Below are 22392 nucleotides of genomic sequence, written 5' to 3'. Positions count from 1 at the left end.
CCATATACATGTACAAGCCGGTGAGGATAATTATATAATGAAATAAAGAATAATGAAGAGTGTCATGGCCAGAGAGGTGTACTGCCTCTGCGCTGCTCTGCTAAAGTGGTATACCATTGATATATCACAATCATAGTATCACAGAACAATCCCAAACGATATCAAAATCACAAAACATATCACAATTACCGAATAGCATAATTCAATAACAACCAAAAGAAACGGTAACCTAACAAAAGCTCCAACATAATCTTTCTTTTTAGCTGACTCTCCCTAATCAATAGCTCGAGAAAAAGAAAACATCCAAAATACAGCCAATCAAAACTTTTAAAATACACATTGCATACTCGGTATATAAGCTATATACATACTAATTAGATGTACTAGGCCTCACTGCTCGAAACAGATTATGGACAAGCGCGCATCTCGCTTTCTCTTACACTTTTCAGAGAATACAGAAAGTGCTTTGGCTAGGAATATCCATGTCTGATGTGCTACCGTGTACGGTACATGTAGTGTTCGGGTATGCGATGATCGAGAGGCCACTGTGAGCATCAAAGACTTGAGGCTCTAGGTAGCGGAACACTGCATAATCTACTCTTCATCAAAAATGATCAATAAGATACCCGCGTATGGCCAGGACATGGTTATTCACTACATCTAGGTACATATATAATAAAGTAAACCACTCAAATCTCGCATACCGCAAAATATGAGTTCGTTCGGACGGTTGCCAAGAGCGGTGTTGGCTTTAATCCTGCTGTAAAAGGCTCTGATCTCTTCCTTTAAGGGTGATATTTTTCAGCTCCTCTGCAAAGCTGTCCTCTTGGCAACCGTCCGAACGAACTCAGATTTTGCGGTATATTTGTAGACTGCGCTTATTAATCGATAGGAGGAAATCATCCACCCAGAGATCGAAAGCGAAGAGAATTCTCCAAAATGTGGGTTAATTTGGGGGGGGGGGGGAGTCTGTTCAACTTTTTAATACTAGTACTCTAAAGTGCCGGTGTTGCGTCGTTGTAGAGGTTTACTCAGTCTGGATATACTGTGAGTAACGGACCGCATGGGCCTCGCAGCCTAATTGACTCGTTCCACTTGCGCCACTTAAGTACTTGCAAAACCCATCCACTGACGGCGTTGAGTTTTTCAAAAGTAGGTACTTTAGTACTTCCTCATCTCGCGTCCTGCGACGCGAAGTCACGTGTACCTATACAACATAGCTCTCCTTAATAAAGTCATTTTGTTAGTCCGAACTACATGTAGTGTGCATATCTTATAGGAACTTGGATAGAATGGTCCTAATAATCACCGGACTTCATTTATCGCGGGGGAGTATGTAACTACTCTAAGAAAAAGATATGCATATGAGTGTAACCTAGCTGCATGCACCATGGTCTTAGGACTTTACGAGTATCGCCTGGTGGGCCAAAACATGCTCAATCTGGTTCTCTACATATTGTACAAACCCGGTGATTGCCTTGCCATATATAGGGTACTGATACAGTTGAGATTTCAACAAGAAACTTCCACGAACAGTAATTTTTGACCCAAAGTTACCAAGGCTGTAGAGCACCAGATTCTGAGCAGGTCTCGGCCTACCAGGCGATAGTAGTATTAGATTGACAAAAAGGGAAATCGGGGAAGAGATACTAGTTAGAATCTGATGGCTGGGGGTATTCTTCTCGAGGCATTTCGGTGTTTATATAGTACCTGCATATATTGACTGGCTCACCGGCCGTTGTCAGCTAAATCCGAGTTGATTGGTAGAAGCGGCTTACCTATCAAGTTGGGTTGTGGCACAATCATGATCATCACTACTTTCTCTGGGCGTTGTGCTTCTAGAGCTAGAAGTAGATTTATGTAGGCGTCAACGAACGGGCGGTTGACATGTCTTGGCAATACTAGTTGGGATTGTGCAGTAGAGTCCTATTGGCTTGCCCAGCCATAGAAACCCTGTTTCTAGACCCCTGTTTCTACTCTACAATAATTCTACCTCTCGCTGTATGCCCCAGTAAACATGCTCCCACGGTTTCATCTCTGCTTTATAATTTACGTACATGAATCCATGTCAGTAGTACGAACCGTCGAACAAAACTGAGATTTCATAGCAGTAGAACATGTGTTGGAATGGTGATGGCAAGAAGATGGAACGGACGAATAAAGCCTTATTGAGTACATGTATAAAGTTTATTTTTAAGCTTATCGATCGAGCGGGTGTTAACGTTTCACGTGTGCGCGCGGTTACATAAAAGGATGTCTAAGAGGCGTAGGTACTCCTAGTTTTTTTTACTTTCCCGAACTGGACTGGGCGTAAATCGTGCATATTCACAAACTTATTTTGGTATGAGTGTCTCGCCCTGAGCTGAACGCCTCCCGCAAAATCACAGGGATAATGAATCGAACTGGACTGGGAATACTGGGCTTCAGATTGGTCAAACGCGAGTTGAGCCTCAATCAGACAGACCCAAAGCGTAAAGTTCAGTCGTCTTGACCAATGGGTAAGTGGTATTCCGGCCCACTCCGATTTACCCGTGCTCTAGTAACGTAACTACATACTGGCGCGGCGCCGAGTTTCAACTTACTCACGTGACGCTAACTAGCAGGTTTTTTGCGCGGCAATGTGATTAATTAGTCGAAACTCGGCCGCGCGAGTACCTACATGTGTTCCCAAATAGCCTCTCAGTCTATTGGATCCTTGCCTTTCCTTTTAACCTCATCAAATTTATCCGAAGAATTTGTACAGATGCGGGTGTATTCAGCCACAGCATTTAACGCGAGAAGCAACTCACCTCACCAGACTCTAACATTAACCAGTAGCTATCGAGTAGGGCTTAGCTAGGGGGCCAGTATGAGCATAGATTGCCAAACGGGAAGCCCCCCGACCAAGAGTCTAAATAAAGCAGAAAGCTTGAATGAGTTGTCGAACTCGCAAAATGAGAAAAAGCACATAAACTGATACATGTAACTAGTACCCCTCTTTACCAAACCAAGTTAAGGAGGCTTTGCTTTGGAGGGTACTACACTCGCTTCATGCAGTACTTATATTCGCGTGTGCCCGGGTGGTGGACTAGCACACACCGATTTATATTGTGAACTTTTTCATTTGCACTCTGAGAATAATAGCAGATATGAAGTCCGCTATTTTGCTTGTGATGATGCTCTCGACGCTGTTTGGTTTCTCCTGGGGAGGTGCCTTGATTAGTAAACGGCAGTCCCCGACTATCTCACAGGATGCCGCTGATCTCTGTGACAGAAGATTACATTCTAGTAAGTGAACCCTCATGATCACACAGAGATATATATCCCCCAAAATTGGAAAACGAAATGCCTGCTAACACCCGGGTGTAGGTACTGTTGCAGGCAACAAGCTCTGGATAAACGGCGGCCAGAATATTAAAAACAGAACCGCGAGTACAGAGGATTACGCTGATAATTGTATGTCATCATATCCAGCGGCCACTTTCATGATCAGCAATAATTAATGAGTCAAAATAGTTAACGATATTCAATACATCGACCTATCCAAAAGCTGGACTATTGGCGCTCCAGAACTCACGACCCAAACCAAACCGTCTTCCTTAGTGTCTATTCTTGAGGCCTGTGCCTGGAGCGATGGGGTCGATTTCTACCAATACGGAGGCTGGCGATCCAGCTCGTATCAGGAGAGCTTCAGAGTATGGGACTACGATGGGTCTAAATGGTCATCGGTCTCTCCTGGGACTGTCAACCGCCTAGCATCAGGTGGTTGTACTGATGCGCCCATGATTAAGAAGTCGTATGCCTATGGTGGATTTCAGAACGCACAGACAACGAGCGATCCGTGGTGGGTGTTAACGGCGGAGGGATATGGAAGTCCAAGTTTAATTGAGTTTGACTGGGAGACAAAAACCGCCCGGAATGTAACTTATACAGATCTGTCGAATGATCCGGGCACGCTGGATAACGCGATAGCGTATGTTCCTGTGGGGAGTCAGGGTATTCTGGTGGCTCTCAGTGGAAGGAGGTCGAACGCAGCAGACGGATTTTCACAATTGGTATGTTTAATTCCATCTCATATATCCGGTTTGGTGTTCTTCCATCCATGCCCTTTGATTCTAGCGCTAATATAGTGGGGGGATGTGCTTTAGTCAGGCTTTTCCGAAATCAGAGTTTTCGACATTGCATCGTCAACCTGGTACTACCAGACTACTATGGCAGCTTCGTCGGCGGATGGCATACCTACTGCGCGGGTGCAGGCCTGTACAGTGGTTGTGCCTGCTGCGGACAACAGTTCTTATAATATCTACATGTTTGGGGGATCCACCAGCGATAACACAGAAGGGTCCTACAACGATATGTGGATCCTATCGCTTCCCTCTTTCAAATGGATCAAGATCAGAAACACGGCGAGTGACAGCAACGACATTCCAGGAGCGCGGACATCCCATACCTGCAGCCTCGTTGGGAAACGACAGATGACGGTTGTTGGGGGCGCGCGCGATGTTGCGGCGCATAAGCAGTGCAATACAAGGTCGGTGTTTGTATTCGACCTGACCACGCTGGTATGGAGGAATAGATATGACCCGGATGAGGTTGCGTATGAGCTGCCGAAGAACATCACGAACGTGATTGGGGGCAACGAGTTTGGGAACGCGGTCGAAAGCAGGAACAGACCCGAATCCTGGACAAATGCAGCTGTCCAGGATATCTTCTTCGGCAGTGATGTATCACAGACAAATGCATCAAGCACTGCAACATCAACACCAACATCAACATCAACATCAACACCAGATGGCAATACACCCCCTCAAGAGAGCTCTACCCCCACTGGTGCAATCGTAGGGGGTATAGCCGGCGGAGTGGCCGCACTGGCTGCCATAGCGTTTGGTCTGTTTTTCCTGCGCCGCCGCCGCCGCATTGCCCACAGCCAGGTTGTTGAATCCAAAGATCTCCATCCAAGCGCACAAGAACTTAATGCGGGGACCCCCCACGAGCTTGACCCAGGAGAAGCCTCAGTCTACGAACTTGGGGGGGGCTACTATGCGAGGCAGGCAGACGGAGTCCCTGAATACACTGCACTCAATGAACTAGACGCATACGTACCATCATCACGAACAGAGAGTACTGTGGATGGGGTAGAGCGCTTCGTAGCGGGGGCAAACCCGTCTCCCACTACCAAGAAGTCGGAGGGTGCCTAAATAATAATCTTTTTCCCTTTTTCCCTTTTTTTTTTCCTTTTTCCTTTTTCCTTTCACCGGGCATCGCATCGTATTTCAATGTTACGTATTGTTTATTTTTTTTTGACTGTTTTGGGAGCCATATATATGCAGTTGGAGTTTGTGTGTTGCAAATATGTAGTTTGTGCTGCAGCGAGCAGTGATAATTTCTTTTGTATTTATCTTTTATGGATGTATGTACACGCGCAGACGATCGGCGGGAGGAGGGATACTAGAGAAGCAGGAGATAATTGCAGTATATTATTAGGGTATATCATGCGTGAGAGTGTTTCGTTTCATTGTTTCATTAACCACCGGTGATAACGTATGGTAGAGAGAGAGGACTCTGTACATGTAGTATGTAGAAATGCTACGGCAGAATCCATACAATAAACCTCAAAACAAACCGTGGCAGATGTCAATGATCACCATGATATCGACCCACAATAATATTGACGAACTAAACTACATACACCCGGCTATTCTATTTTTTTTTTTTTTTTTGTTTTGTTTTGTTTTGTTTGTTTAATTCATCACCCGACTATTCTATGTATCCCCCTCCCATTTAATTAGTTGAGTACCAATACCCAGTACGCTACTCGTCTCGACCAGGTAGGCACAACAATTAAACGCCCAGCCGGTCACACCAACGAGTTCAAATTCCCAGATCAAGGAGCTCACCCCCAAATTAAAGTCCTGCGGCGCAGTTAAAATAACTGCATGTACTCTCGGAACGACGTCGCGCACAGGGGGGGGGGGGTAAAAGAACGTCACGAGACCCTTTTTTTTCCAGTATAGTTATACAGAATTAAGATGACGGTCTTATCGAAGATTAATTTCGTCGACGTTCCTAACGTTGCAATTAATGTTAACGGTTCCGACATAGGTTGCACAAAACAAAACAAAACAAAAACAAAAAAAAAAATCGATTCCGTCATGGCGCAGCGCACCGCCACGCACGCACGGACGCGCCGGTTGAACGAGCTAGGCGGAATGGGACTGAGCCCAGTTATGATGATGGTGTGGCGCGCCCACTCTTAAAAGGTAACCAACCCAAAGGTGACGGAAAGTCAATCGCTTATAACTTCACCAAAAAAATGATATCAAAAAAGTGGAAAAAAAAATAGAAAGTATAGTAATAGTGATGAACTTTCGTTCTATTTTTTCCAGAATTTTTAAAATATCTGTCTGGGTTGTAAAAGCCTTAGGAAGTTGGAATTGCGTATTTTTGAATGTAAAATGCGCCAAGACTGAACAAAGTGGAACAGTATTATACCCATTTATACCCCCCCCCAGAAAAGCAAACCTGACTGATCCGTGGCAGAATGGCCAGAAATGGGCCCTCTTATTGGCTCATGAGCCCTATTGCAGCCACAATTGTTCCACTTCCGTATGCCGCCATATCACCTTTACGAGTGTGCGCACCATAGCTACATGTAGTTGGTCAATCATAGCCTAGCACTCGGCTCGCTTGGCTTGGCAGTTTTTTATTTTTATTTTTATTTTTTGAGAATGCCCAAGGTCAGGGGTGGGATGGAACGCCAGATTACACCAGCCCCCGAGAACCGTGGTATTTTACAGTGGCATGATTCCAAGTTTGGCCCCTTTTATACTCGTGAGATTCTGGGTTGGCTTTGTAATATGAGACAGTCACGGGGGTAATTGCAAAACAACTCATCACAACTACATGTAGCTACCAACGATTGACGAAACAAGCCATTCACAAGCTCTGATATTTTTTTTCTAAAAAGTAGGTAGGTAGGTACATGCACCCTGCACACGCGCCTCTGCCTCTTCAACCCCCCGATACAAACCCCTACTCATCATCCCCAAAAAACACCTTAACCGGCAACCACGAATCCCCACACACCTTGAACCTATCCTTCAAGCTACTCAACCTCTGCACATCCTCCTTCTCCAGATCAAATCCATCCAGCTGAAAGTTTGCAACAATCCTCTCCGGCGTGACCGACTTCGGGATGACGGACCAGCCGTTCTGCAGCCCCCAGTTGAGCAGCACCTGCGACGACGTTTTCCCAGTCTTCTTGACGATGTCCTGCAGGACGGGGTCCTTGTGCAGCGGGGAGCCGGTGGAGCCGAGGCAGGAGTAGCCGGTGCTGTGGATGCCCTTGGAGGTGTTGTAGGCGACGAGCTTGGGCGAGGGGTTGTTGGGGTGCAGCTCGATCTGGTTGACGGCGGGGACGATGGTGGTGGTGGGCGCGTTGAGTAGGATCTCGAGGTTCTTGATGCCGAAGTTTGACACGCCGATGTTCTTGGCGCGGCCGGTCGCGGGGATCTTTTGCATTTCGGCCCTGGAGGGTGGTTAGTTATGCCAAGGGGAAGCTGCCCGGCTGGGAGGGGGAGGAGGAGAGGGGGGGGGGGGGGAGCGAACCAGGTCTTGACAAAGTCCCAGTCGGGATAGTGCTTCTTGAGGTCCGTGGGATCTGTGGAGCTCGGCCAGTGCATGAGGTAGAGGTCGACATAGTCGACGCCGAGGGACTTGAGCGACGACTCGATGCCCTCTTCAACGCGCTTGTGCCATGGGTTGTCGAGCTTTGTGGTGATCCAGATCTCCTCGCGCGGGACGCCGGAGGCCTTGATGCCCTCGCCGACTTCGGACTCGTTGCCGTAGGCGAGTGCGCTGTGGGGGCGGCGGGGGTCAATTAGCGGGCTGGTTTGAGGAGTTGGGGAAGAAGGGTTGGGGGGGCTTTACGTGTCGATATGGCGGTAGCCGGCGCGGAGGGCGGCCTCGACGGCGTGCTTGACTTCGTTGGGGCCGGACTGCCAGGTGCCGAGGCCGACGAGGGGGATCTTGGCACCAGTGTTAAGGGTGGCAGTTTTCCTGGTGGTGCGGGGGTCAGCGGATTGTTTGCTTCTTGAGTTTTGGTGCAATTGCAGTGGGGGGGGGGGGGGGGGGGGCTTCTTACTTGGTCCACTCAGTCATTATTGTAGTGTGTGTATGAATGTTTCTTGATGGATTCTGGTGGATAGGAATTGAGTCTTTAGACAGGAGCAGAACAGTTCAGTCTACGGAGTTGAGCAGCACAATTGATGGGTATGGATAGGGAATTAGACAGGCAGCGGGGGGGGGAGGAGGGGGTATAAATATACCTGTCCTCTCCCTCTCCCTCTCCCCGCAAACCCTCAACCCTCACGCCCGGCCAAGATTCAGATGAGCTCTCTCTCTCCTCCATCCAGCCATCCCGCACACGCAGCGGAGGGGTAACCGGTTAAAGCCGCCGGTAAAAGCCAGCCCTTCCAGAATCCGTCCGTAGTCTGCCCCCAATGCGGCATGGCTGCGGGAGGGCCCAGGGGTGCGGGTTGACGTCAGCGGGGTCGCGTGGGAGCGAGGCAGCGTGTTCAGGCTGAAGTGAGGGGGGAGCTAGAGAGGGAGAGGGAGAGATGCGACGTTTGGAGGATGGAATTACAAAGCGAGACTGGATATCGCTCAGCTCTCCGACGTGCAGAAGTGGGATTATGAACATCAGTGAAGATCATTAGTCAGTCTGGCTGGTAGAGGAGCGCCAAGAAGGGGTTCGTCCTCCGAAGATACGAGGTTGCGGTGCGTTCTAGACCATGGGAGTATCCTTACAGTGTCTACTTGAGTCCTTGACTCGTTTTCAAAAGCGATGTCAAGGCACGTATCTGCTCTCAAGTACAGCAAACATGAGCTAGTCTCATCGACAGCTTCAATTGCGTCAACCATGCGCTCACATTCGATCCAATACCCAGACCACCATAGCCAGCGCTGCAGCGATGGCAGCATCCCAGGTTATATGTAGTTCTTATGGAAATCCATTTACCTTGATGAAGAAAGCCCCAGTTTTACCGGTTGTAGTGCGATGAACTACACACATGTATTTATCCATCCATCCATCCAGGTAGTCCGGAGTAGAGTAGAGTAGAGTAAAGCGGAGCAAAGTAGAGTACCTGCATGAGTATATAAGTAAAGCAATAATGATGTTCTATTATCTCCGCCCTCTGCTCTAAATACAGTTCTCCTTGTAGTTAATAACACGTACGTTGTCTACATGTAGGCCAATGTCTAACATACAGTATTCTGATCTACATACCTATGGCATGGTTGGTCGCCTATATATGCCTAGACGACCCCAGCACACCCCGTGCACCCCAGGCATCTATTCCGTAACCGGGCAAGGCCCAAACAGGCCATTTTATTTACGCGGGTAATATAATTAGTAGCCATCCGCCACCGAGCCAGATTAATTGCGGTGCGGCGCGGCGCGGCGGCAATAAATATCAGGGACCTGTATATAGGCGGGGCCGGGGGTTCGTGGGGACAGTGCAAGTTAGAGAGAGCGCAGGCGGAGCACGATCCGTAGCTAGCTGGGTATCTCTTTGTAGGCTTAGATGTATGTGTTGCTGTAGAGAGGATAGGTGCATTAAACAAAAGAAAAAAAAAAAAAAAAAAAAAGGATAGGTGCAGTGGTAACGCTTCACCGAGTGATACCGTATGAAGACCATCTGCACTGATTGTGCTAAATGGGCCGGAAAAAGTGAGGCCATTCATCCTCCAAGGTTACGATTGGCGTAATCTCTACATTGGAGAGTATTTATATTTACTAACTATCATTTTGGACAATTGACCCCTGAAGTGGCGATAACGTGTTAAATCCAAAATTGACTGCAGGTCCAATTGCCGCGCGCTTTTTAGCCCCACAAATCGTCAGTTGTCGAAATTGACAGTTAGTAATAGGAGATAGACGGTTTCCCTGGCCACTCGGATCCCCCCTCACTCGGACAGCTAACGTAGAAAAGAGAAGATCAACGTTGTATATTACAAGTGGTTTCTGTACCTCTTAAGCTCTCCACCAATCATCATTGACTGTCCGAGTGAGGGGAGTGTCCGGGTGGCCAGGGAAACCGCCTACTCTTTATTGGCGAGTAGAATCAACCATCAGGGTCGGGTTCAGGGCTTGTCACTTGTCGTTCGGGGGCACATGCTAATAAAGTGTAAAAATAATCATTGATTTGAAGGGAATATATCATAAGTGCTAAAAATAATATATGTGAAAAACAATATCTGGAAACAGTGCATAAGGAAAATCATGAAGCAAATCAACACACGCATGTTCCTCTCCAGCTCCCCAGTCATCGCAAGTTACATACACGTACGTATGTGTTTACTCAGGCGCGGCGATGCGCGCGATACATCCACCAAAGCCAGTTCACCGATCGATAATTGCGCCGAAAAACACGTCTTCGTTTTTTCCTATAAAGGTATAGACTAATAAACCGATCGCGAGTTAGCTAGGTTCTAGTTCCTTTTCTCTTTTTTCTTTTTATTTTCAATTGAGTAAAACCAGGGAGTAGAGGCCGGAGAACGCTGCATATATTACCCTATCAATTGCGGGGGTTCGCACTAGTACTCGGGGGGTCCTGGCCTTTATCCACCGGGAGGGCGCAGAACGGGCTATTTGCTTGCGGCATCCGATTGCAAGCGCTATCACGGCAACAACGACTGAAATAGGCCCGCAAACGGTCCAGAAGTCGTCCTGAGTCGATGCGGTCGAACGTATGTCAGCTGTGTTCATTCCTGATAATTGCTGGTTAGTATTCTTTCCATGTAGTGTATCTAGGGCCCTCGTATATATAGCGGGCTCAATTTAATACCGTAGTACTAAAAGCGTAGCCGGCCAGTCAGCGATCGCGATCATTTCAAGCTCAACTAACTCGATAGATCGATAGTTGAAGTATATATACCGATGTGAAAAAGTTTAGTGGTAGAAAGATTGTCGTGACAATCGTGAATACCAGTGTGGTCTCTTCACGGAACTCCTGTGCCCGTATAGTATATTCCATGTTTCTCTCGTGCATCTCTTCTTGCCTCGCTCGAAATCTCTCTGCAGCCGCGGCTTCCTGAGAAATTCTCTCCTCTGTCATCCGTATAGAAGTCTCTGCTGCGGTTTGCTGTTGGCGCATCGTCTCAATCTTTGCGAGCTCCACTGTCTATGCACCAGTTGGCCGTTAAAGAGGCCGGCAGAGTTAAGAAGCCAGAAAACCTACAATATTTTGAGAGTTCTTTATTTCTACCAAAAAGTCCTCAAAACACTTCTTGAATTTTTTCCGCTCTTCTACACGCTGCTGAGTTTGAGAGTTATTGTTATCACCGAAATGTATTTGGAGCTTATTTAATGCTTGTATCTGGGTTTCGACAACTCTCGTAATACTTATAAGCTCTATCTTTATAGAGGCAAGTAGATCAAACAATTTTTTTTGGTGTTCAGCAAATTTGCTGTGTATAATTAGGTCCTGCATTAGGTTAATAAATTATGACTAGTCATCTAGAGTCTAGACGTAGATAGTAGTGTTTAGACGAACAATGTAAGATATCCTGTCTTGAAAGATCTGAATGAGCTCGTCTTTTTGCGATTGCATAGTTCTTTCGATGGCACTGTTTAACTCAGGGTAAGGACTGGTCGGGCTGGGAATATTAATCCCGGACTGTTGGTCGCTTTCAGCTCTAAAGGAGATGAGAGCTGCTGGCATGATGAGCTCAGGAAGTGAATCATAGAAAACGAGAGATAGAAGGAAACAAACTCTTATCAAGAAGTATAAAAGTGATGCTGTGAACAGATACTGCCTTATAATACATATCCAGGGAATCTAACATCCCCCTTTCGGTGAAAATGCTATTCGTATCAAGACCTGGTCTAAATGGAAAGCGGTATTCGAATAAGCTCAAAGTTGATTTCCAAGGGGTTTCTTCACCGCTCGTTAAATTATATGAAGTCAATCTTTCGAGCTCTTTCTCTAGAGGGCTGAGTATGGTAGATGGGCCTCCGGAAGGCTCCTGGGGGGGCCTTTGAGACCGGTATTCGAATGATTCCCTCTCTTTATTGCTGGACTTGTCCCCGGACTTTGGAATAGAGATATTTGGGTCATGTAAATCGGTTTGCTGGCTTCCATAGTCTAAGGGTTCCCAGCCGAGATATGGAATTGTTATAAACAGTAACGTACGCTCCGGATCCGGATCGATGTCCCAATAGAACGCACTTTCAAGGAAGTCTGAATTCTGGCTTGCTTTGATTATTTTTTTCTCGGAATTTTTTAATATTTCTTCTAGTGATATATCAGGCCTGACCATTCGAACAAAGTCCTAAAAGATTTTAATGCGGATACTAATCATATTAATCCTTTCATAAATTGTTTGACTTACTGCGACATAACGGAAAGTTGGAAATTCACTAATCATTCGATTATGTAGTTAGCGAAGCAAAACGTATTATTGTATGGAGCGGTAAATGTGTCAAAAGTAATTTTACCAACGGTGGTAAATTATTTACCACCGGTGGTATAAGCACTGAATTTCAGTCATTGTATCTGCACGCTATCCTACATTAGTACATTTCCACCGGTATAAACACTGAGTTTCGGTCTTTATGCTGCGCTATACTAAATAAGTAAATGTTCAATCATTAATGCCAAAACTTATGAAAATTTCCCACCGGTGGTGAAATACCGCCACCAATGGACAATCTTCATATATATTGGCATTATATGGCCCCTTTTGGCCAAAAGGTCTGTGCTTTTATCATAAAAATTGGCATTATAGGGTATAAATACTGATATTATTTTCACCACCGGTGGTAAAATAATTTACTACCGTTGGTAAAATTACTTTTGACACATTTACCGCCCCATATTATTGTGCCAATAATGGCGCAAGAAGCTTAAGTAGGGTTCGAGAATCCAGATTAGGAAGGAAATACATGGAACATAATGTCATCTTGTAGTACTCTCTCTCGGGTATCCGCGTACGGAATTCCTCTGTCTCGGTAATTCGCCTACGGAATTCCTTTGGTGTGCTCATCGAAAGAGTAACATGATCGCTACCCTTATCGGTAACATGATATAGATGATGCAAAGGAGTGGCGGTGAGTGTCCCCTCAGGCGCGAAATAAGTCCTTTCAACTAGGCCCTGGCCCATAAGTTCCGGGTCCACCGGAGCGTTATATTCGAAAACTTGATATATGTTAATATATGATACGCGTTAATATATGATAGTTACACAAATAACTAAATCTTACAGGCCCCCAATAGCACTGATATGTGTCCGGTATTATTGCTACATTCTGCCCCCTCTGGAAGTTTGATGTAATTTTGCATCTCCCTCCTACGTTTAACAGATCCTGGAAGTTTGTCCGAGACGAGCCAAGCTACACGCGTTAAGATTTAGCAAAGATAATTCCTAAAAACTTGTGGAAGAATAGCTATTACCGTAATGCTTATTCACAGCTCCCATCAAAACATCCATCTCCTTGCGGAGAAGATCAGCCTTGTCATCATCCACATCCATTTCGTCTTCAAAACGAAATTAACAATTGCCGAGGTCGGTAGGTATCGTGTATTCACCCAAGGATGAAGTGCAGTTAGGACGACTGAGTGTTTTTAGGATGTGCAAACAGCTTCTTGGTGCAATATATATAGTATTTCTTGTAAACTTAGTGGGTTTGCAAATATTGATGCGGTCTAATTTGAAATGCCCAGTACATGCTTGACTGATCATGAATGACTGGTTATAATGGCACCGCAGTGTCTCTTGGTGCTCTCCTCTCCGCTCTTCAACCACTGAGACTTCGACACCTCATGATACGCACGTACGTACGTATGTTTCAGTAAACGATAGGTTTATAAGTGCTAAGATACTTACATAACGCTTCTATAGCCTGTTATGTATGTACGTATAACATAACTATACCCACATAGAGCGCCAATACCCCGGTCCAGGTGCGGAGGCGTTGGTTTTTCTGAGAAATAGTCAACAAAGTGCAATTGAGATTACTGTATCGATTATAGAAAAAAAGTGAAAGACAGAAAGGGAATATTTCTTATCTAGCTACAATACTCGCAATTGAAATCCTCAATATGTTTTTCTGCCCTTTCTATTACGTTGTGAGTGAAAATTCAGACCCCGGCGGGTGAGGGGGGTGCCAGACTTACGTTCCGTGGATTATTACATGTTATCCCTTGGACGGATGAAAGTTGTCAAATTCGCGACCACACTCTTTCAGCTATCACTAGCTTAATATGGCAATTGTTCGAAATTCTTGATTGGCTCTGTTGTTATTGCCAACCGTAAAAAGCAAGATAATTCCCTTACTAAGTGGTGCACGGTCCAGGTCGCAAGTAGATGGGATCTAAACATACCTTGCAGATCAGTCCGTTTTGCACAACGCGGGGTATCCGCGGACCAATATTTTATCTGGAAACACAAGGTAACGCTAGGGCCTTTGAGATCCCTTGCCGATAGGGGAGAGGGAGATCTCTTTATTTGTGCTCGAAGTTCAAAATACATGAGTCGTGTTGAAAAAGGAATTTGTTGAACTAGCGGACGCAAGACGTTTCTTTGAAGCCGGAGGTTGTCCGTGGAGTCACGATTAAGTCTCGGGGGTTGGCGGAACTAAAAAGGTGGGGACTAGCTCAGGATTCGAAGCGGGTTATAAGCACATACAGCTTCGTGTACATACCCCACCACACTTACTACATGTAGTATTGAGATGGTAGGCCTCCTATAAAGGAAATCGTGAGCTTTCGGTGGACAAGAATATCCGGGGGGACGCGTGTATCAAGGATTTCGGGGGTAACATATGCGTCGTTGAATTAAGGTTCGAAGTGAAGTACCGCAGAAACTCACCGACTTGATTACCTCCGTGCAGGGATTTCCCCATTGATGATTGGCTGAAAGGCAGAGCTCAGCTTCTCTACAAGTTAGTTTTTGGACAGATCCGCTACTAAAGTTAGCGAGTTTTTGCGGTACGTGGCTCCGGGTTGGGCCGCGGGACTATAGCCACATAACACCTCCTGGGGAAAAACTCACACGCCGATGATGTCTGTCTCGTGTCCAAGAATTCTTCGGATTGGATACATGTATTGGTCGGGTGTGTGCTTTCATCATAAGTACAACCTGGTTTAATACCTAGCTATACTTCTAAATGTGTGGGTGGGGTGGTCATGAGATTTATGTGGTGCGGGACATTGTTCCCGACTCCACTATATACATGATCAATATCGACCCGTGAAAAGCTATGTTGTACGGAACATCTTCCAGTGCTCAGACTGAAAAACATATAGATACATATCTCTGTACTAATTCGAACTGAGAGTGATAGAATACATTTTTGTTTAGTAAATTCGGAACTACATGTACGTAATACCAAAACTCCGGACAAGCCTCGGCCGGTAAATTAACTTTTTTCGAAAATTTTATATATTCTAGAAAAGTGCTTTAAGTCTTCCTTTTTTGATTCCGGAGATTTATTCTATTTGAACTCATAGGTCGTGCGTACATACGTGTAGTTGTAGCTATAGAGGGCTTGATTAGTGCCAGATTTCTAGTTACAGAGGAAACGAACGTCGTGCACGCGTGAGGTACGAACTCGTGCCAAGGTTTATAAATTAGCCTGGGCATAAGACAACGACAACGTTAGTTGTAAGTCTCATAGTGAAACCAAAAGTCTCATACGTTTCCCGAAAAGTCTCAGGCTCATCACTATCGTAGTGTATACCATCGTATTTGAGTCGCGGCACGAAAGGTTGGTTCGATGGCTTCAGAATGCCTAGTAGGGACCGGAGGAGGGTCAAGTCTTAACTTTATTCGGCGTCCCTCATAATCGATGCCGGCCTTGGTTTCTGGGGAAGTTGGGTGTATGATAATGGTTGATAAATAATTGAACTATGCATTGAAATACAGTCTTAAGCAACTGGGCCAAGACTGACAAAGGATAACTTCTAATCACCTCCAGTTTATTCGGCAAATATCATGAGTTTGATATCAGCCTAGTTAGCCGAGGGTCGAATTGAATTAAACCAAACCTCATTCCGTTTAATCAGTTATTCATTATAGCATGCATGTCCTTCAAGTCAAAACCTTAAGATAATACCAGTTACAGCTGTATGGCGCGGAATTCATCAAGATATTTAGCTGAGATTGGGGTGTATAGGCCAGGGGCATTGGAAGAAAAATATACATCGTGTTCTAATTAATAAGTACACGTGCACTAGATCGAGTGAGTAGTTGTGCGCCAAGATTCTTAGCTCGGCGTTGTGGCGCATGGTGGGACTAATTGGGGATGAGTAGCTCAAGGCCGGCGGGAGTATGTACGTGGCCGAAAGAGACAAATCGTCGTATGAATTATCACTTTATCTTGCCATCATAATCATCATTATCATCATCATCATCATCGAATGACTTATGTACCTTGGTTTGTGCTCAAGCTATTCGCGTTTATGTCAGATCGTCGAGAAGATCATTTCGTGAATATATACAAAGAGATCTTAGAACAACTGGAGAGTAACAACATCCTTAACTTCCCCTTTCCTGTTCAATGATACACATACGCTAATCAATCCTGATTTATACTGCTCATCTCGTAAGATTGTTGGTCACAAATTTTGTAGCTATCAATGAAACCGCAAGGACTAGAGGCATGTAAAACGTATTATCTCTCTTGAACAATCTCATATCTTCTATTGATGCCAAATCACACAAGAAAAGAAATAGAGATCAAATGAGGGTGAACTATGAAGTACTCAAGGGAAGTATTATGAAATATCCAAACATTGAAAATGAAGGGATGACTGATAAGGATCAAGTGCTGATAGATCTGCAGTTATGCAGTACACGGACGAAAATAAATGGGTGTATAGTTACAAGAGTGAGAAAAGAAAAACGAAATAAAACCTGTGTCCAATCTAAATAAATCCTAAACGCCGAATCCCGATACTCTATAACTGAAGAAATAAAGAAAGAAAGAGAATAAGTTATAAAACAAAGCAAAGATAACACTTATAATACAGTAATGATTAGATAGACGATTATATCCAGCCGTATGAGCCTCGGGACATATTGATTAACATCTGGCCGGTGGATGATGTCCGCATATCTGCAGCAGAACGCGGCCTTCGGATGCCCATGGATTTATCGTGGAGTGAAACGACACCCGATGAGCGAGTTGAGCATCTTATTCCGAGGAAAGTGGGGTCAGATGAATGGCTCGATACTGGAGATAAGCCTACTCCACTGTCGGGTCTGCTTCTCCAAAAGCCTGCAGACGGAGTAGTCGGGGTTGCCGGTGTTGACCGTGTGAACCGGGAGTTGCGATTCTCCCAGCATCCGGTCTCGGAATTCCATGCTGTCTCTCCAATTGATTGAGGTCGATCTCCATAAGGTAGATTATCTGGAGTAAGGGTATATGGTGGTGGAACCTGGAGGGCGGGGATGTCTGATCCAGGACCTCCTCTGTTGTATCGCCAGCTTTCTTCTCGCCTCGTCTCAGGAAAGTCACGATTCCCCTCTCTCCAAGTAAGTTCAAGCCTTTCTGTGAGAAATTTTACATTAACAAATGCTAATAAAATGGAATATAAGCTGCGAATACTTACCAAAGTAAGCACGCTCTGCATTCTCTTTCGACCTCTGCCTTGCGTCATAGCAATCCATTCTCATGGTCGTGATAACTTCCTAAGATATAATCATCAGCTCATGCTAGTACTTGACCGGTGAAAGAAGTTTAAACATACTGGGGCAATCTGTTGACGAACTTTACATAGAAAACCTTCTTTACCCTAACCCAATCATTAGAAATTTCTCTTAAGACAGATATTCTAAAATGGAGTGCACCTACATTATCCATGTGGACGCAGAATTTCCATTCTACGTCAGGTCCAACATACTTTGCAAAGTTTGCTTCAAACCATCGCGGTGTCATCCCCTCTCCGTAAATGAATTGATCCACTGTCTTTTTCTTTCCTAGGTTTAAAAGCATTATATATGTCGACTTGAGTTGAATAATGAGGGTGGTTGGGGTGGGTTGGGTTGGGTTTATGGTCGCGTGGGACTGATAGTTCAATTTTTGAGTACCTCGTTTCTTGCGGATTAGGGGTCATTATATTTCAGCTAACTTGAACCTTGACCTTGAGTTGCCCCCACCCGTCAACTCCACAAAAAGTATATGCACGGATCTCACTCCCTTGTGGTGACCCTATCTATCAGGGATAGCTTGTATACTTGACCTTTAGATTGCCGGCAATAGGGTGAGGCTTAGGATTTGGCACAACCGGGGCGGAGTGGGCGGTCCTAGAGAATCAAACCATAATTGCAACACGATTACCCCTTCCTTTCTTTCTTCGGTAAGTAATCTATCATCTCTACTAAGAATCGAACCGGCCAATGTTTACAAATTAGAAGAATAGCAGGTGCATACATAGGACCTGTTTGGTTGTATGGGCGGAATAACTTGGCTGTCGCACTAGCTGTAGGATGGGGGTATGGTCGTTCCGACTGGTGCGTGCCAAGAGCTCGAATCCATACAAAATTCCAAACCACTACGACATGGTACATACATACGTTCTGCGCCATAGGGAGCCAAGCTAAACTCTACGTGTCTACAGTGTAGATACTTTGAGCCTCTTGCCCTACAGAAATTACCCAGAGGTTTAACTTTCTTTTTCCCGTGAGGCGTTATTGATAAATCTATATTGACTTCATTAGCTACATGTAGGCTTCATAATTCAAGCAACGGCAACGGAAGCGGCAAATAAAGTGGCAATGTGGGCGGCAATAAGAGCGGCAGCGAGAAGAAGTGGCTGAATTAGATCTATCCCTACGGTAAGGAGTTCTCTTTTTTTCTTCGTTCACCTCTTGCGTACGGATCTGAATGTCCAGTGCCTACCTGTCTACCGTGATATTTCGATAGTCGCATAATTCGCATCGGTCAACAGAGTACTAATAGGACTCAAGCAGCATGCATAGCCGGATTTCTTTTCTCAGATGCTCCCTATGCAATATGCGGCTACAGATATGTTTCTTCGCATGCATAAGGGGTATAAATTGGGTGCTATTGAGCTATGCTCTACATTGATAGAGTACCTATATGCCCTAGCTGGTCTTGGTACATAGTAGTTGTACTAGTGTAGTCAAGTAAACTCCAAACCCCGTACCGGGAAAACAGTAAGGGCCCGTGCGCTTGTCAGCACTACACAACAAGAATTCCTATCGGAAGCGACCCGGTGTTCTAGAAGTAATTGAAGGCACCGGCACCCCACAAACATACAACTATCGATATTTCTGTCTGGACATCACTCAAACCGTCCATATTCCCAGATGTATATGGCCAAAGTGACCGAAATACACTTTGGTCTTGAAATGTCGGATAATATCAGGGTAAATAGAGTAACGTCTACTCCGATCGAAATTCCAATACAGAACTAACTACCGGCAGGGACTATTTTACGTGTCGTCCTGAAAGGTGAAGAGACCTTCGACATCACATAGAGTACTATTTGCCATGCCCCCACCTTTGATCATTCCTTTCGCACATAGATTACCAGATATGCAGGGTTGAGTAATCGAATTGCGAAACTTTAATTCCCATGCAAATTATGAACTAAGCTATATACACAGGCTCTCAATCACAATTAGGAGGATTTTCGCTCATCACTCTCTTATCTCACCACATATATCTGTCTCCTGAATGACCGGTACCACCGTGGCATAGTTGTAGCTGATGCATACTTCATAAGTTGACATACTTTTACTCCGCATATATGCATATGGGACGCCCGGAATTGGTAAACACGCCTGAGGAACAACAAAACACTGTTCCAGAAAAACCGTTGGATCCGAAGGAGCCTCCAACCTAGGTCCATGAGCTTAAATTTCTATGCGCAAGCAAAGGATACATGTAATGAGGCTAAGGGTTAGAAGTGGTAGAAGGCGCATGCATGGTGGCACAGAGTTGAACTTCTACTTTTAGTGGTTCTTGGCGGTGAATTATGACATCGTCTAACTAAGGATGTTAGGGCTAATTTGCCGAAACCAAATAACTCTCTAAGAATAGTAACAGTGATTGTTGGCCCTAACCCTGGGGCTTCATGACTTTGACCGTGCCCACGAGGCTATGGCTTTTGACCCGGTGTCGATATTTATACATGCGATGTAAACAAAGTTCTAAGCTTTGGCTATTATATGTTGGACATAGTTTGCTAATACCGAGACTTTCACAGATCACAGATCAGCTGGTCCACATATAAGCGGTCGATTCAAAGTGAGAGGTATGTGCAAAGCTGTGGCTATCCTTGATCTATTCGTTGGCTATGGGCTCATCGACTCAGAATACGAGGGATCTGGGGGGAGTAATATTGCTGTAGAATTTTACATCAAAAGCTCCCCTTCATCAATTCAAGCAGCGCTTTGGCCGACCTCAGGGCCTGGAAATTCAAATAAAATCCGGTGCTCGTTCTGAATAACATTCCTTTACCTCGAGGCACACCTTAAGGCACACATTCAGGAACATCAGGCAAGGCCAGCGCACAAAGGCATATTAAAGTCATGAGATCTTGAATGGTTAACTAGATGTTGCTGCTGATTGCTCCAGCTGAGGCGGAATTTTCTTGTGAAATGTTCTCACCCTACTTCCGTGTAGAAAATATGGGCAAATATCACTGTAAAGATACCCCCGGTCAACAGGATTGGATGACAGACCAACTACTGGGTGAGGTCTATGCGGCTTGGTACACATATCACATTCAATCATTAGAACTAAATGTGTTTCAAAACATTGCCTGGACAGGAGAAAAGCCTCTTGATTTTGCACTGGAAGAATCCTCCACTCGATCCTCTGCAGGCATCAGTGTCAGAATCTTTAAACTCAATTTGCCAATTAAACTACTGTAGGAAGAAGCGGGGAGGGGATGGCATTACGGAGAGCGAGACAGCCTCTAGGGGCAAAAAAACGGGGGCGATCCTAAGAAACAAATCATGCATGCATGCGCAGGGTATACGATGTTAGTTAAGAAGGCACGGGGCTCTGGTAGAAGAGAGGCGCTATGGACGTTATGTTAATGATCGGCTTTTATAATGCAAAGAGTCGAATACGGGCGAATCCCCTACGACCTTCCCCCGCCAACGCACCAGAGAGATAACTTTTCTTTTTAAGGTGTATGGTCACCTGTGACCTCCTCGTAGGTCTGTCTTGATTCTCGAGACCTGAAGAGACTATGGTGGGGGCGATTATCAGGTCCAACATGTTGAATAAGTGCCAGGAGGGGTAGACAAATGCATGTAAGGTGACTGAAGATTCCGTTTTCGAAGCTTTGTCCGAGAGATTTTGTCCTACCCTCTTGGTGTTTCTGAAAATTATTTCAACTTTCTTTCTAGAACCCTGGTACCCTGCTGCTTGTCACAAACCGGAAGGAGACTTTCGACTACCGCAGCAATTCGTCTCAGCGGATGGTTACACAGACGTCGAGGTTGCGCGTATGAGGGAAGATTAGCTATAGGGGGGCGTTTTCAAGACAAATAACCAGATCAAGGAATTTCAACGTCAATGTAAACGTCCATTGAGACGAATTACTGCGGTACTGGACACTACTGCGGTTAGTCTTGGTACATAGAAATTTGATATCTATTGCCTGACATGATCATGAGATAGCTCCGATTTCAAACTCTTTTAATTGAAACTTGGCAACTTATGTCTGGATTTACCCGGAGGTATAACTAATGTCATAGAAATTGATTTCATGTATGAGGCCTAGAGTCAAGAGCCTAGTTGGCTAGTTAGCTGCAACCCATACAGATTCTACCATTCGGAGACATGTAATACAACTTAGTCAGGAGGGGATTCCGGCTCCAGCAGAAGTGCATTCCAAGGAGACACACAATCAAGAGCGGTCATTATCAGACGAGGAAGGGGACGTGGTAGTACTTGTTTAGTTTCTAGGAGTATCCGCGATTTCTGGAAATTGTGGGGTTACAGATATCTGACAGCGGTGCCAGCTCCAGCACAGACCTTGATCTGCGTGCCAAAAGGGCACCTATTAGCTAAGGATCCTGAGTAAGAATCTTCGAAGTGTGAATTTACATAATGATAGGCTGCTTACTGGGTCCAAAAAAGGAACTCGGGGGACACCCTATGGGATTGATTGGCTCGCTACCCGTCAGCCTTGATATGTGCCCATTTCGGTAGGTCGAGGTATAAACTGTGGCTTTAGCGGTCGTTTCAACTCCTTGATTATTGGGGCATTCCCGTATCGGCCGCCGTCCTACCCTGCCAAAGTACCGGTAATTCAGGACCGATCCTTTGCGAATACTCTCAATTACAAGGGTTTTCAACTTGAGCAATCTCCATAATTGTATTGGGCCGCCTATGGTGCGGAAGCCACTATTTCCTTAAGCTCT

General features: G+C 45.3%; 6 protein-coding genes across 6 annotated transcripts; 2 read left to right on the top strand and 4 right to left on the bottom strand.

Annotated features, from left to right (window-relative positions):
- Positions 1-3128: 3128 nt before the first annotated feature.
- H6S33_006647 (uncharacterized protein) lies at positions 3129-5177 on the top strand (the record flags this gene model as incomplete). Its single annotated transcript, XM_044838339.1, has 4 exons — positions 3129-3267; positions 3349-3435; positions 3496-4034; positions 4128-5177. 4 exons carry the CDS (start codon positions 3129-3131, stop codon positions 5175-5177), a joined length of 1815 nt encoding a protein of 604 aa, XP_044689465.1.
- Positions 5178-7011: 1834 nt separating this feature from the next.
- H6S33_006646 (uncharacterized protein) lies at positions 7012-8139 on the bottom strand (the record flags this gene model as incomplete). The annotated part of the gene is made up of 4 exons (XM_044838338.1): positions 7012-7507; positions 7588-7836; positions 7909-8037; positions 8123-8139. The coding sequence occupies 4 exons, from the start codon at positions 8137-8139 to the stop codon at positions 7012-7014; spliced, it is 891 nt and encodes a 296-aa protein (XP_044689464.1).
- A 2365-nt stretch (positions 8140-10504) lies between these two features.
- Positions 10505-11705, bottom strand: H6S33_006645 (uncharacterized protein; the record flags this gene model as incomplete). The annotated part of the gene is made up of 5 exons (XM_044838337.1): positions 10505-10752; positions 10830-10836; positions 10920-11165; positions 11223-11468; positions 11538-11705. 5 exons carry the CDS (start codon positions 11703-11705, stop codon positions 10505-10507), a joined length of 915 nt encoding a protein of 304 aa, XP_044689463.1.
- A 1156-nt stretch (positions 11706-12861) lies between these two features.
- Positions 12862-13515, bottom strand: H6S33_006644 (uncharacterized protein; the record flags this gene model as incomplete). The annotated part of the gene is made up of 3 exons (XM_044838336.1): positions 12862-13181; positions 13247-13375; positions 13437-13515. 3 exons carry the CDS (start codon positions 13513-13515, stop codon positions 12862-12864), a joined length of 528 nt encoding a protein of 175 aa, XP_044689462.1.
- Positions 13516-17033: 3518 nt separating this feature from the next.
- On the bottom strand, positions 17034-17980 carry H6S33_006643 (uncharacterized protein; the record flags this gene model as incomplete). Its single annotated transcript, XM_044838335.1, has 4 exons — positions 17034-17536; positions 17598-17676; positions 17736-17780; positions 17840-17980. 4 exons carry the CDS (start codon positions 17978-17980, stop codon positions 17034-17036), a joined length of 768 nt encoding a protein of 255 aa, XP_044689461.1.
- Positions 17981-20113: 2133 nt separating this feature from the next.
- On the top strand, positions 20114-20458 carry H6S33_006642 (uncharacterized protein; the record flags this gene model as incomplete). The annotated part of the gene is made up of 3 exons (XM_044838334.1): positions 20114-20151; positions 20227-20267; positions 20328-20458. 3 exons carry the CDS (start codon positions 20114-20116, stop codon positions 20456-20458), a joined length of 210 nt encoding a protein of 69 aa, XP_044689460.1.
- Between the last annotated feature and the right edge of the window lie 1934 nt (positions 20459-22392).

Source organism: Morchella sextelata (assembly GCF_020137385.1).
Source record: "Morchella sextelata strain SCLS chromosome Unknown scls_21, whole genome shotgun sequence".
Lineage (NCBI taxonomy): Eukaryota > Fungi > Ascomycota > Pezizomycetes > Pezizales > Morchellaceae > Morchella > Morchella sextelata.
The sequence above is the reverse complement of the archived record's forward strand: the minus strand, read 5'-3'. Positions and strand labels throughout refer to the sequence as shown.